This window comes from Tachypleus tridentatus, chromosome 13 (genome assembly GCF_004210375.1).
Source record: "Tachypleus tridentatus isolate NWPU-2018 chromosome 13, ASM421037v1, whole genome shotgun sequence".
Taxonomy (NCBI): Eukaryota; Metazoa; Arthropoda; class Merostomata; order Xiphosura; family Limulidae; genus Tachypleus; species Tachypleus tridentatus.
Window position 1 is genome coordinate 273,311,759 of NC_134837.1, and position 16,865 is coordinate 273,328,623.

General features: G+C 30.7%; 1 protein-coding gene across 2 annotated transcripts; it reads right to left on the reverse strand.

The window, feature by feature from the left end:
* Positions 1–1,091: 1,091 nt before the first annotated feature.
* On the reverse strand, positions 1,092–4,249 carry LOC143237713 (uncharacterized). 2 transcript variants are annotated; one of them, XM_076477240.1, is made up of 4 exons: positions 4,133–4,249; positions 3,757–3,829; positions 1,788–2,152; positions 1,092–1,216 (listed from the first exon to the last, which is right to left on the reverse strand). In XM_076477240.1, exons 3-4 carry the CDS (start codon positions 2,050–2,052, stop codon positions 1,128–1,130), a joined length of 354 nt encoding a protein of 117 aa, XP_076333355.1. In that variant the 5' UTR covers positions 2,053–2,152; positions 3,757–3,829; positions 4,133–4,249; the 3' UTR covers positions 1,092–1,127. The 2 variants fall into 2 exon arrangements, with proteins under 2 accessions (XP_076333355.1, XP_076333354.1); XM_076477239.1 differs by having other exon boundaries at positions 1,113–1,312.
* Between the last annotated feature and the right edge of the window lie 12,616 nt (positions 4,250–16,865).

Sequence of the window (16,865 nt, forward strand, 5' to 3'; positions counted from 1 at the left end):
AAATGGAGTTACACCTCTTTCAAATTCCCATTTTAGCCACTACTGCAGGCTCTTTCACTCCCAAAGTTAGTTAGGCCTAGTCCTAGTTATTTTAAAACCATCATTTCAAAAAAAATTGTTTATTTTGTTAATTATTAGAAAAAATTAAATAAGATAAAACTCTTCCACTCTGGAAACATAGGAGTAAATATTAATTTTAAAGGTATTATTAAATTTGTTACGTGTTTTGGAATATTAACTGACGATTTTGTTCTCTTTGAAATATTTATAGGTATAACCATAAGCCAAACATGCGTATTACAAATCACATAAACTGCGGATAACCTAGGAGAAACAAAACTTAGAACAAAATTTCGTTCCCGGACACGTCCTTCTCCACTGGCAAAGCGACATGTCTGAGAACTTAAAAAATTAGAAAATGGGTTTTGATACCAGTGGTTGTGTAGAACACCGAAAGCCTATTTCGTACTTAATCAGGCTTAATTATAAACAAAAACCTTCAAATATCTGATTTGGTAACACGAATGGATAAGTTAAGAGAAATATATTCTTGATTAATTTCTAGTTTAAGTATTACAGTCATTAACTCTGAACTTATTGTTCCCCTTAACAAAAATTATTTTTTTGTTTCTAATATTTTCCTACTTTCTGTGTTTATATATTTATTTATAATTCCTTATATTTTTAACATTGTTATATATACTTTATCTTGTTGGTCATGTGAAGTATTTATTTACATATCTGTGGTTACACTTTATTTTCATATACAAAACACCTTATTTAAAACGTAAGATTATCAAAATTGTTGTATTTGAAAATAATTTAAAATAAGTCCCAAAAATAGCAAGAAGACAAACTAACAGTCTTCAGTGATACATAATTATGAACTTAAATGTTATTCAAAACAACACGTATCATTAAGACAGAAAACTAACTTTCACCTGAAGTTTTAGTCTCACACATGGGAAAAAATCTATTTGTGTCACAAGTACGTTGAAAAAATATCCCTCAGGAGCAACAATAACACCGCTCAAGTCCTTGTTGCGTGGTGTAGTGAAAGGCCAGTCGTCACTATTACCGATTACGTTTTGGTTTTCGTCCGTCAGAAGAGTGCCATTCAAAAAAACTCAAGTGGCAGCAATTAAATACATCTTTTCCAAATACGTAGCCACCTGTTTAGCCAGTTCAGGAGTTTGGGGGATAGCAGCTCTTCCCCCTATAAGTTCACAGAACATGTAAACAGCTTCGATATTCGTTAAGGCTGTTGGATACACATTATAACAGGTGTCTTTAACACAGTAGGAAACATCGGCTGTAAAAAATACACATTTGTTTATTGTTCAAACAATGATGTTTTCAATAAAGTCAACTTTGACAACAATACTGTTATTGTTGTGATGTGCAAACATACAATGAGTTCAATAGATATTGTCACAGAATCAACCAAGTTGATAACTATATTATAAATATTAATTATAATAGAAGGATAAATATAAAGTTTTGTTGCTCTAGACGCAGAGGTGTATTATATTTCACTGACGTAAATCCAACATTGTAATATATCAAAATCTCACGACAATAGCTATATTAAGTTTCTAAATAACTAACCAATCTAAACAGAAAATTATATGAATCTTCTGTAGAGATCTGAAATCATAAATTACTATAATATAACACAAATGTTAATGATGTAAAGAACCAGATTATTTAAATTAATTTATAACTAGACGGTTCCATCAATGATACGTTTCTCGTTATATTATACAAAGATACGTGCTTCAACATACCTTTAGGAATTTCACAGAGACTCCAACCTGAGATATGTGAATCAGTTATTTCCCACTTGAAACTAGAACTTCTTTTCATTGCTACTTTACCATTTTCTACTGTTTGTGGTTGAGAAGTTCCCCAAAGATTAATAAAAGCCGAATTGTTTACTGTCTCTTCTTGAGACAGACCAAGCCACACTGGACTATCATCGGTTATTGTTCTGCTGGCCAAATCCATAAGGAACTTCGCTGTTTCTTCATCAGAAGGCGTAGCCGGTGTCATTCCGTAAAATCTGCAAACTTGTGACACATATATTTTCCAAGATGATAAAATAGGTCCATCCGTTTTATATTGTAACACGTTGTTTCAGTACAGTCCAGAACTACACAAAGTAGAAACAATCAGGAACAATAAGTGACATAATTTTGAAATAATGCTAGTGTTACCGGACTAAAAATCAATAACATTATGAACAACTAGAGTGAAGACAGAAGACTAGTTCATGTTCTCACGTCTTTTACATGTAGCTATATAAATAACGTGTTGTACACTTTATTTTATATAAAAGTACGTTCTTGTCCAGTTTGTTAACTTATGAACTAAAAGGAATATTTTTTATTTTTTAAATCTTAATCAATATTATGAAAACCATTCATTTCTTCCTGCTAAGCTATAATAATGATGTATAAGACGTGTATACTCGAGGTTTTGAATTCACACATAACAAACAAACGTAAAAGTACAAAATTTATTTATAAAATAATTACGAAAACTTGTAAATAAATTAATGTGATTAAAATTATAATTATCATATTGAGATACTGCTCGCTAACAAACGTGTTGCGATAGGACTCTGTAAACTGGAGGAAGAAGAAATGTTGTGTAGTTGATGGTTATATTTTTATGATCTATTTGTGTTTAACTTTCATATGTTTAGAGAATTAAATAAATTACACGTTGAGGTTTTATACGTTTCCCAGGATACTTTAAATCTTTTATTCATTTGTAATATTGTAACAAGTTGTTTCTGTCCACAACTATACAGAGTGGAAACATGAAAAAATAAATACAAGTTTGTAGGAATGCGGTATCAACAACTTGAGAGTTGTTAAAGAGTAGTCTGGTTCGTGTTTTGAGTCTGTAATGCGTAGTGAAATGTAAATAATGTATCGTACACTTAGTTTCAGAGTTTGAAATGTTCATATTTTATATCAAAACCTCTATGTACCCTGAAAACGTGTTTACGATAGGACTCTATAACTGGAAGAAGGAGAACCTGTGGTTTGATTGTTGCTAACACTTCTCTAACATGTAAACATTATCATATTGTGATGTAATTTCACTAATAGCATTGGTTTTTTCTTATAACTATAGATATATCTTAGCCAATTGCCATTGTAACACCCTGATGGATGCTCGAAACTTCGCATAAAATGAACTAGGTAAGTTTTGACTTAGTCATGTCAATTTATTCTTTATTATCATTTATCTAAGTTTTATTTCTCCTTCAAGTCTGAATCAATAACTGTTTAATTGACAGCTTTGTTGTTTATGCTGTATTAATTTTTAACCTTCAGATATTGAGATGAGTTAACATTAAATTGCAGAGAGTAAAAGAAACTTGATAGATTTTATGGTAAAACACTTTAATATATATATGATAAGACTGTATACAAACCATGTTTAACGACTTCAAACAATGAATCCTCTAACAACTGTTATAGATACCGTGGAATTCAGTAGACTTTATCAGCTGCTTTCAAGTAAAAAAGTGTTGTTATATCATAGAAACAATAATAATCAATCTCATTTTGACACATTAAAATCATATGAATAGCTGTGATGTTCATGTTTCATTCCTTATGATATGAGATGTATAATTACCGTGTAAATAACAATATAAGAATGTCGTTCATTTTAATTCCATATAAAAAAGCATCTTTTACTATATACATATCATTTCTCTATAAGAACAATTATACTTACTTTCCAAACTTGCCTGTATTTCTTCAATAGTATTTTGTGCCTGTATTCCAGTTAAGATTGGACATAGCAGCAACTATATAATCATGAGGACCAAATACAGTTGATGTTATTATTGCATCTACGGTGAACTAAGTTAAAGGATACAACTACAAGTGATGACACACAAAACTACCAAAGCCTATCTGTGGCTGTGGTTCGTTTTATCATTGTTTTAAAATAAAACTTAATACATATTTCTTATTCTATCTATTATTATTTATCTTATTATACTAATACATATCTTAACAATAAGACACTATGAATATGTTTTCCCTGGTAGTTTTGAACTCACGGTACAATATTTTATAAACACAGAAACTCTCAGTAGTATACTTACATATAAAGCTATAACTTGACGCATCTTCTGCCCCATCTTCATCTGAGGTCCAGTATTGTACTACAGGAGTTTCAGTCAGCTCTTTGTATATTGGTAACCCACTGAACTCACGGGTTTATATAGCTGTTGATACACCGATACATTTCTGTAGGAGGAGTCACACTTATTAGGAACAGCTGTATGAGGGCGTGGTCTAGTCCTGTAAAATCAACTTCTCTCCTAAACCAGCTTTCGTAACATTTTTTTATTGGTTGAAAAAAACTATAGTGGGATGTATCAAAACATGCGTAAGTTGGTGGCGCAGAAGATAATCACACTTACTGTAGACATTCAAACCATGAAATAGTATCATTTTTTAACATGAACATCTAATTTAAACCCTTAGATAAAGTTGGAACATATTTCAGTGGTGTTCAGCCATTCCAGAATGTTGGTCAGGAACTTCATTGTTATTCTTTGATAAATTGTTTAGGCAGAATATTCAAGATGAAACTTTGTAGAATGGACTTACGAAACGCCGTTTTCTACACTTGTGTCTCCACAATAGGTAGTTGCTGTCCATTCTACAAAATTTTATCACTGATATTTTAACAACTATCCAGTTCGATAAAATGTTAAAGGATTTTGTTAGGTGTCCTACACACTATAGGCTAATTTTTAATGATAAGTAAATTAAGATGCAATTAATATTACTTAATGAGATGATTCTATGTTAATTAACTGACGCACCTGAACAAACGCTAAGGTTAATCAAAAAACTACTTTATTCCACTTGGTAACATGATAACTGACGTTGTTGATATATTGTTAATTTTCAGTTATATTTGTACGTAACGATAGAACTGTTACGTTCTTGTTATAAAACACATATGTGTTCCAGTTAAAATATTTGTTACAAAATACTGACAGTCTCATTGTAATGTAATACCTTGAGAATGACTGATGTTGTACTAACTTGAAACAAAAAGTAGTGCTCGTTTATTAAATAACATGAATAACTGACCTTGTTAGGATAATGTTAAATTTAAACAGATATTACCATTCGTATGCTAAATAACTGTATTAAGTAACTGACGTCGCTGAAGAAGCGTTAATTTCATAGGTTCCTTCTATTTATCTGCTTGTCCCTGTAAATCATATGCTTCACCTTGTTATATAAAACAATATGGTATGATATTAAGAATACTTTTCATATTTCGCTTGTGTTATGTAAGATAAGGTCGTTTGTTATGATATGAAAACTTGTTTCACCTAATTGTATACTTCACCTTGTTATATAATACAGAATAACGTCTTCCGATTCCAGTTTGCTATTGTTCTATTCTTATGTTGTTTGATATGTAAAGCTGACTCTCTAATTGTTTGTTTCCACCTCTCAGCCATCTCTTCATTGCACATTGACAAAGTGATACCAGATGACATAAGAAAAGACAAAAGAGGTATTAGAACTTCAATCTAATGCCATATTGGCATGATTCTTGAAAATAGCATGTCTTTCTTTTCAGTATTGGTACCTTCATGTATTTTTATTGTTCTTTATTTTTTTTCTCCACGAAACAAACAGATGCACTATTTCCTATTCTTTGTTAGAAACTAGTTTTAATTTCACCCGTCAAAGGATGGAACTCTGTAATTCTGAACAAAATCATCTTCTGTAAGGAAGTACAATAAGGTAATACAATAATAAGTTGACAGTCAAAGATATAAACCTTTGTCTGCCAACGTATTATAACAAAATAATATGTTAAATGAAAATGAGTAATGTCACACCTATAATATCGTCATCTGTTCCCTCTTAGCCCATCCCACATCCATGTTTGGTATTCCAATTGCATAGCGAGGTCTTTGCCGGTAGAAATAACTATAAATATAATACTAGTATTATATTCTATCAATGAGGTAATAAAATATTAAGGATTCTGATACTTAGTGCTGAACGAAAGGGTTAAACCAATTTAATTCTGTTAAATATGCAACTAACTCACACAACAAGAAAAGTATAATTACTTAATATGGGCAGTTGAACAAGTATTGTTGAATCATGTTCACATTGTTCAACTAATTAACTTGACTCAAAAATAACTGTTGTCTGCTTCGTATAATGGTATATATATAAATATAACAGGATTGTCTCGTGTATGTCTACTATATTTGAATTTGTGAAAACAGTGAGTGCATTATAACAATTATTACCACTACAACGTTAACGGCTGGTGATGTTGGTGATAGCTTGAATAACTAGAAAAAATTCTGATATTACAAATATGTATGTTAATACTTAGATCATACTTCAAACACACGTGCATCAATGAGACCAGTTCTTCTGATTTACATGTTAAACGCTAATAATCGAGAACACGAGAGTATTTTGATATACAAAAACAAAGAATGGTATAATGTTACGCATGGTAAAATCTTCCTATGTATGTAGTGGGAATATAGGTTACCATACGGAAATATGTCATTCACGAGAAAGAAAAAATAACATAAATCACCAGCTAACAATGATAATATACTCGAAAAATAACATAAATCACCAGCTATCAATGATAATATACTAGAAAGAAGTAGAGAATTATTATATTTACTTAGTGTTTTCTTATTGAAAACCTACAATGTGCTGAATTTTATACATTTAGTTTGTTTATCAACTGATGACAATAGTCCATGACGAATGGATCAACTTTTTTTTAATGTCTGGCAAAGAAAATAGTCCACACAAAAAATTTGTCCACCATGTTTAAATAACTAATAAAACAAATTTCACGAGTATGTGTGTCGCAAATAAACCATCAAAGTGTAGTGACAGTATTCTACTATTTATTTTTGATAAAACGTTGAATGTTTAGAATATTTAAGAGACATAAAATATGCAGGGTTTAAAATGTTAGGTAATAAAGTTTTAGTTCTAGGTAGGGACCACCTGGAGCTCACGTTGAGTCAGAGGCTTAGTGAAACTGAACGCGGTACTGACATGAAACGTATGATTGTTGTCATTGCAACGTTAAATTTTCCTCTCATATTTGTTTATTCCAATATATGATTTTGGCCAGGTGCATAATTCTTTACTCTGTACAGCATCTATATAAGTATGTAGTTCAAATATTACAAGTGTCCACTAGATACGTTTCGCAGTTGTTGAGAGCTGGAGATTATCCGAATATGGTTTTCTAGATGAAATACGTTTGTCGTTAAAGGAGAGGCAGCGTACACATATCGTACAGATAAATATAGAAATAAAAGAAAACTTTAGTAGAAATGTTTTACAATAAAACACATAACACCTTAAATTATTTTTATAATAAAAGAATGATGTTTTAACTTAGTGAAAAACCATAGTAAAGAAGCTGTCAGAAGTCTGTGTTACGTACTATAATTTATTTCAGATAAGTGTATTCGTCGTACTATTTCATATAACTGTAAAGTTGAATTTAGAAGTTAAATAAATGTATAATATTTATAATATAATTTATAATATTTGCCAAGAAGATTGATACACACAATTTTTAACACAATAAATTTTAATATAAAAAATTAAAACAATACAATTCATAATAACGATTATTAGCAATAGTTATTACAAATGATGGTTTATACACAAGAGTTTTACAAACATACAAACAATACCGAGTCTTATATCTGATCTGGAACCAAATCTTCTATCGAAGTTCAGGGACATCAAATTAATTGTTTGTTGATACATCTGTGCACGTATTTTGACGGCTGGCCAATCTTGAAGTACCCGTAAGTTTTTACCGGCGACAATATTTAATGTCTTTGTATAAATACTAACCTCCTGAGTTAATTCAGTGAAGTGAAACGATTTGTAATGCTCGAAATCCGTAAACGTTTCTTGTCAAATTCTGTAGTTTCCCAATTAACATAATCTTTAACAACAATTATAGGTTCCGAGCCCTGTAGCGGACAAACATCAGTTTATCAACAATAATTTTTTTCTGTCTTCCGGCTAATCACTTTTATACGAATGACGCGAATTTTTGGAAGTTTTAACAATGTTGATGCTCACTCTCAAAAATGTTCTACAAATGTGACTTGCGCAATACACAGCCAATGATATATATCACAGGCAAAAAATAAAACTATAATGAAACAAGAGTGTGTATTAAAATAAATGTACAAAGTAAATCTCTTATGTCTGATATCAAAGAAACTACTTTCCACATTTTCTGGCGTCCTGTTTAGTCTCATGTTTTCTCCTAGTATGCGAAAATCTATTCAACAGACGACTACGTGAATCCTGATCTTTTATAACACAGAGGAAGTATGATTGACAAGTTTTTCAGGATAAGAAATGACGTTATCTTATATAACACAGGTGAAGTATATGAAGTATGAGTGGCTACCATTCTTAGAATAAAAAAATCATATTGTATCATGTTATACAACACAGCAAATACCATCAAAATGCTACCATTACAGAATATTTAAATTAATCGAGCACACTGGATGATTAATAAGGACAACAAATCAAAACTTGAATAAAAACGAGTGAAGCATGCTATATTTAAAGTTCTAGATAAAAATCAATAGTTGACTTATTTGTTTTTTATTTAATATCATTACAAATAGGAGATCTTAATAAAAGAAGTGAGAGTGCTTATATAATATGATATTTCACTCAATCGTGTAGCTTAAATCTTTTAGAGCACTCAACCACGTGGCTAAGATTCTCTACGATACCCAATCACAAAGCTATGATAGTCAATATGATCCGCAGTTTATGGATTTGCAATACTAAACTCCAAAATTTGATTCCACATCGTGGACAGAGTTTACATAAAACATTGTGTAGCTTTGGACTTCAACAAACAACCACGATACAATGATGTGACTGTAAGTAAAGTAATATTTTATGAAAAACAGTTGTCCTTAAAACTAGTATAATATACATATATATCAGGTTATAATTTGCATTACTTTCTCGCAATAAACACCAGCGTTAGTAAATCATGTTATTAAACACACGACTGGTAATATTTGTTTAATGTTAACATTCTTCTAACAACGTCAGTTCTTCTCGTTACTTAGCAAATGAGAAGTGATATCTGTTTAAAATTAGTACTACATCGGTTGTTCTTAAGATATTACATTACAATGAGACTTAATATTTTGTAAGAAATATTTTATCTGGGACATATATATGTTTTATGTAACAGGAACATAACAGTTTATTGTTACGTTCAAATATAACTGAAGATAACATTTGTTCAGGAGTATTAGTTATTTAACATAAAATAACCTCATTGATTAATGTTCATCACATCTCGGTTTAGTTAATCTACTTTCTAGATTTATATGATAATTTTTTATATCGCTGGAAAAGTCTCCAATTTAAAATCAGTCATTACCCAAGCATTCCTGTTCTATATTCAGTTAAATTATTATGACTGCTGTTAAAATATTTGTCGTTCTTTAAAAAAGTAAAAATAGTTGGATAGTTAATCCCACTATTTCTTGGTAAAAAGAGTAGCCCAAGAGTTGGCGATGGATGGTGATGACTAACTGTCTTCCCTCTAGCCTTACACTGCAAAATTAGGGACGGCTATCGCAGATAGCCCTCGCATAGCTTTGTGATAAATTCAAACCAAAGCAAAAACCTTAGGCCGTCATTTACCTCATCAAAGTATACGCACGAATATTCAAACATACCAACAATAACAGATAGACTCCTACATAGTACAATAAATTACTTTGATACAAATTGGAGGAAAAACGAACTAGTATGCAAACTTGGCAGATACTGCTTACATGATGAAAATTCTACTAAACACCTCTCCTCTGTTAACATGTACATTAGGTTAAAAAGAATAAATAAATAAATAATTAAAAAAGCTACCTACAAACTAGACATCACATTAGTGAGGAACTCGTTAATAAACATTGAATGATTAATTTATGTAAATGTTTTTTCAGTAACAATCTTTTAGTGAAGTGCGATTTGTTATGGAACTTCAAAGAGAAATTGCATTTTTGCACCAAATGTATTGGTAAACGGTACATGGACATTGCCCTGAAAGGGGCCTGAGTAAGTGCGGATTACTGCAGCCCTCATGTGATATTTATCCATACATTAAACAGTTGAGATAAATAAAGTAAAGGAAGGAGTGCGCTTGACCCTCCTGGGTATAAAAATACCCGAACGACTAGAGACAGAGACCGTCATTTGGTCAAATAATCACTGTTTCTAATTCTTATTTGGATAATTTATCCAAATATTAGCGCGTACATTGAATATTCTTCAGCACAAGTGAGTTTGTATACTAAAGTATTGAAACTTATTGATTTGAAAAGTTGAGACAACTAATATTAGTAAATTTAATGCCTGGAAAGTAAACGATTTATATGACTGGAGATGTCTACTAGGAAAAAACATTTAAAAACCAAACGCTATTTGCAACAATTAATTTCCAATCGAGAAGATCTAGAGATTAGCAAATAGCTTTCAATTGGTTTGTTTAATCAACTATATTTGTATTTGTAAAAACAGTGAGTGCATAAAAACAATTATTACCACTACCACGTTAACGGCTGATGATTTTGGTGATAGCTTGAATAACTAGAAAAATTATGATATTACAAATATGTATGTTAATACTTAGATCATACTTTAAACACACGTGCATCAATGAGACCAGTTCTTCTGATTTACGTGTAATACGCTATTAATCGAGAACACGAGAGTATTTTGATCTATATATAATTATAAAAAATGGTATAATGTTACGCATGGTAAAATCTTCCTATGTATGTAGTGAGAATATAGGTTACCATACGGAAATATGTCATTCACCAGAGAGAGGAAAATAACATAAATCACCAGCTAACAATGATAATATACTAGGAAGAAGTAGAGAATTATTATATTTACTTAGAGTTTTCTTATTGAAAACCTACAATGTGCTGAATTATTTACATTTTGTTTGTTTATCAACTGATGACAATAGTCCATGACGAATGGTTCAACTTTTTTGTTAAAGTCTGGCAAAGAAAATAGTCCACACTATAATTTTGTCCGCCATGTTTAAATAACTTAAAATCAAATTTCCCGAGTATGTATGTCGTAAATAAACCAACAAAGTGTAGTGACAATATTCTATTATTTATTTTTGATAAAACTTTGAATGTTTAGAATATCTAAGAGACATAAAAAATGATGGGCTTACTGTAGTTCTGAGCTGCTACAGCACTTCGTCGGATGTAGCTTTGCGCAAAATTCAAAAACAAACAAACAAGACTTCAAGAAGTTCTTTCTAATATTTATGTGGCAACAACGAGTGATTTTTCTTGTTTCGGCATTTGATTGTTCAGAATAATTACCAACTGTAAATAAAGCTATTTTATTGGATTCTCAAAAATGTGCCAGAACTGTCACGATAGTTTTCTGATTTTGAGAAGTTGTACACGACAATTCTCATTTGTCTTTTCTAATTCAATTTTTCTTACAATCTAAAGTTTTATGTTGTATTTTGTGCAGCACAAAATAAATATCACAAGAAGTGACAGCTTTGATTGGTTGATTTAGTGTTTTATGGCACAAAGCAGCTGAGCTATCTGAGCCAAACGTCCGGTAAAAAGGTAAAAATAAAGTAAATGTAGTAAAATTCATAACTGGAAATGCAGGTAAAACAAAACAGCATTTAGAAACATAAATAGCATAAACCAATGTTGACATCTAGTCTACAATGTTAAGAGAGAAACCAGGGTAAGAGAAGTTGTAAACGACTTTCTGTAGCATTATAGTAATTATCATAATCTACCAGGAAGACTAACAGGTAAGTACAAGAACCACCGTCAGTCACCTGAAGTTGGCCTTTCCAGTCCTGGTTCCGGGTGATGTATCATTACGGCCGTTATCAAAAGGTAAAGTAATAAAAGTTTTGATAGCTTTGCAAATTATAATTTTGTGAGTTATGTATTCTAAGGACGACATATCGTACGTCATCTTCAACACCAAAATATTTATCAACAACAAGAGAAAAACATACACGAATGTCTTTAAGTATATATGAATATGAACGAGTAAATAAGTACACTAAAAAATGTATTGTGGGATTGAAGTTGTGTGACCATTTCTGCAGTTGTGTCACACCAAATAACATCACATGTTACAGTGGATAAAATGTTAGGTAATAAAGTTTTAGTTCAAGGTAGGGACCACCTGGAGTTCACGTTGAGTCAGAGGCTTAGTAAAACAGAACGCGGTACTGACATGAAACGTATGATTGTTGTCATGGCAACGTTAAATTTTCCTCTCATATTTGTTTATTCCAATATATGGTTTTGGCCAGGTACATAATTCTTTACTCTGTACAGCATCTATATAATTATGTAGTACAAATATTACAAGTGTCCACTAGATACGTTTCGCAGTTGTTGAGAGCTGGAGATTATCCGAATATGGTTTTCTAGATGAAATACGTTTGTCGTTAAAGGAGAGGCAGCGTACACATATCGTACAGATAAATATAGAGATAAAAGAGATGCAGCGTACACATATCGTACAGATAAATATAGAGATAAAAGAAAACTTTATTAGAAATGTTTTACAATAAAACAAATAACACCTTAAACTATTGGGTTGAGGAATAATTCGTGAGACGTTTTTTTCAAGTTAAAAAATATATTCATATATGAAACGCTTTCGCAAAATATTTCATGTCATTTGGTAGATAATTGTTTGCTCTAATAGATGGTGTGTTTGATTTTCATATGTCTTTAATTTTTGCTTTCATTTTCAGCTCATTAAATGGAATGTCAAGTGGACAAAATCGAGCATTTTCGACACCATCTGCTTTTCGCATTTAATTTCTAGCAATTTCGTTTAAAACAATGCATACTATATACCTAGGTATCACATGAAATAAAGTATCATAATAAATGCTTTGGGTGTAATGTGTTCATGCCTTGAAGTATTATATAGTCTTGCATGTAATGCTTGAATGAAATTATTTAAAAACGCTCACGAATTATTCCTCAACCTAATATTTTTATAAAAAAAGAATGATGTTTTAACTTAGTGACAAACCATAGTAAAAAAGCTGTCAGAAGTCTGTGTTACGTACAATAATTTATTTCAGATAACTCTCCAATTTATTGTATTCGTCGTACAATTTCATATAACTGTAAAGTTGAATTTAGAAGTTAAATAAATGTATAATATTTATAATATAATTTATAATATTTGCCAAGAAGATTGATACACACAATTTTTAACACAATAAATTTTAATATAAAAATTAAAACAATACAATTCATAATAACGATTATTAGCAATAGTTATTACAAATGATGGTTTATACACAAGAGTTTTACAAACATACAAACAATACCGAGTCTTATATCTGATCTGGAACCAAATCTTCTCTCGAAGTTCAGGGACATCAAATTAATTGTTTGTTGATACATCTGTGCACGTATTTTGACGGCTGGCTAATCTTGAAGTACCCGTAAGTTTTTACCGGCGACAATATTTAATGTCTTTGTATAAATACTAACCTCCTGAGTTAATTCAGTGAAGTGAAACGGTTTGTAATGCTCAAAATCCGTAAACGTTTCTTGTCAAATTCTGTAGTTTCCCAATTAATAGGCGTTAACCACAATTTTTTCTGTCTCTCGGCTATCCACTTTTACACGAATGACGCGAATTTCTGGAAGTTTTAACAATGTTGATGCTCACTCTCAAGAATGTTCTACAGATGTGACTTGCGCAATACACAGCCAATGATATATATATCACAGGCAAAAAATAAAACTATAATGAAACAAGAGTGTGCATTAAAATAAATGTACAAAGTAAATCTCTTATGTCTGATATCAAAGAAACTAGTTTCCACATTTTTTGGCGTCCTGTTTAGTCTCATGTTTTCTCCTAGTATGCGAAAATCTAGTCAACAGACGACTACGTGAATCCTGAATTTTTATGACACAGAGGAAGTATGACTGACAAGTTTTTCAGGATAAGAAATGACGTTATTTTATATAACACAGGTGAAGTATATGAAGTATGAGGGGCTACCACTCTTAGAATAAAAATCATATTGTATCATGTTATACAACACAGCAAATACCATCAAAATGCTACCATTACAAAATATTTAAATTAATCAAGCACACTGGATGATTAATAAGGACAACAAATCAAAACTTGAATAAAAACGAGTGAAGCATGCGATATTTAAACTTCTAGATAAAAATCAATAGTTGACTTTTTGGTTTTTTTTATTTAATATCATTACAAATAGGAGATCTTAATAAGAGAAGTGAGAGTGCTTATAAAATATGATATTTCACTCAATCGTGTAGCTTAGATCTTTTAGAGCACTCAACCACGTGGCTAAGATTCTCTACGATACCCAATCACAAAGCTATGATAGTCAATATGATCCGCAGTTTATGGACTTGCAATAATAAACTGCAAAATTTTATTCCACATCGTGAGCAGAGTTTACATAAAACATTGTGTAGCTTTGGACTTCAACAAACAACCACAATACAATGATGTGACTGTAAGTAAAGTAATATTTTATGAAAAACAGTCGTCCTTAAAACTAGTATAATATACATATATATCAGGTTATAATTTGCATTACTTTCTTGCAATAAACACCAGCGTTAGTAAAACATGTTATTAAACACACGACTGGTAATATTTGTTTAATGTTAACATTCTCTTAACAACGTCAGTTCTTCTCGTAACTTAGCAAATGAGAAGTTCCAATAGAGAAATGATATGTATACAATAAAACATGCTTTTTTATATGGATTAAAAATGAACGACATTCTTATATTGTTATTTACACAGTAAATTATATATCTCATATAATAAGGAATGAAACATGAACATCACTGCTATTCATATGATTTCAATGTGTCAAAATGATATTGATTATTATTGTTTCTATGATTTAACACTTTTAACTTGAAAGCAGCTGATAAAGTCTACTGAATAACAGTTGTTGCCCCTTGCTAGTACAGCAGTATGTCTACGGATTTAGAACGCTAAAATTAGGGTTTCGATTTCCCTCGGTGGGCTCACCAGATAGCCCGATGTGGCGTTGCTATAAGAAAACAATCACAATCACAATAACAGTTGTTATAGGAATTATTGTTTTAAGTCGTTAAACATGTTATGTATAGAACTTGTATACATAACAAGTATACAAGTTTAGTTTTGACAGAACTAAACAGAACAACTGTTTACCACGACATTAAACCAGCTGCTGTAGCTGGGTTTCTGCGTCTTGTATTGGCAAGTTGGGGTAAAATAACAGTAGATTACATCAATAATCTTATTAACAGCATATTACGTCGAATTGTGGAGGTCATTAGAATACGAGGATATCTAGCCAAGTACAGAATATCTAATATGAACTGTTATAGGTTTATAAATGCTATTTATAATAAGGTGATGTTATATTTTGTCATTATATATGTATATGTTTTGTTGTGATAGGTGAAAGGTTAAATGTAAACATCTTTCTACAGGTGTATATATAAATTTGTTCGCCAATCTAATAAATGGTCCATGATGTACACATAACTTGTCTCATAAAACACATTACATATGTGGATGTTTAATATAACATGCGTTTCTCAGTTTGACAGCAATAAATGTATTTGTAATCTATTTGAATAATAAATATCTGATTTATTACAAAATATGGAACATTTTGTTCAAAACTGTGTTTATTATGGTTTCTAGAACTACTAAAGAAAAACAACGTAGAGACATGTTCTTAAAATATTTAAAAGTATAAGATAAAACATTTCTGCAATGTTTAGAACTAGCAGAGTAAAGCAATATTGTAGCATATTGTTAAAATATTTCCAGTTACCAGAGGAAGACATTCTAGTGCCATATTGTTAAAATATTTACAAGTACTAGAGAAAGCATTATTGCAATATTTAGAACTAGTAGAGTAAAGCAATATTGTAGCATATTGTTAAAATATTTCCAGTTAACAGAGGAAAACATTCTAGTGCGATATTGTTAAAATATTTACAAGTTCTAGAGAAAGCATTATTGAAATATCTAGAACTAGCAGAGTAAAGCAATATTGTAGCATATTGTTAAAATATTTCCAGTTACCAGAGGAAAACATTCTAGTGCCATATTGTTAAAATATTTACAAGTACTAGAGAAAGCATTATTGCAATATTTAGAACTAGTAGAGTAAAGCAATATTGTAGCATATTGTTAAAATATTTCCAGTTACCAGAGGAAAACATTCTAGTGCGATATTGTTAAAATATTTACAAGTTCTAGAGAAAGCATTATTGAAATATCTAGAACTAGCAGAGTAAAGCAATATTGTAGCATATTGTTAAAATATTTCCAGTTACCAGAGGAAAACATTCTAGTGCGATATTGTTAAAATATTTACAAGTTCTAGAGAAAGCATTATTGAAATATCTAGAACTAGCAGAGTAAAGCAATATTGTAGCATATTGTTAAAATATTTCCAGTTACCAGAGGAAAATATTCTAGTGCCATATTGTTAAAATATTTACAAGTTCTAGAGAAAGCATTATTGAAATATCTAGAACTAGCAGAGTAAAGCAATATTGTAGCATATTGTTAAAATATTTCCAGTTATCATAGAAAAACTTTCTAATGTCATATTGCTGAAATATTTAAAACTAAGAGAAATAAAAAAGTGTGAGGTATAATATTTATTATTTTAGTGAGGTGAATTCAAGAGGCAAAATAAGA

What these genes read in the sequence shown, in the direction of transcription:
- LOC143237713 (XM_076477239.1), bottom strand. Translation starts at nt 2,052, where the DNA reads ATGACACCGGCTACGCCTTCTGATGAAGAAACAGCGAAGTTCCTTATG. An exon ending in TCTCTGTGAAATTCCTAAAG is followed by an intron (nt 1,313 to 1,787) that starts GTATGTTGAAGC and finishes TATTTTTTACAG; the next exon opens with CCGATGTTTCCTACTGTGTT.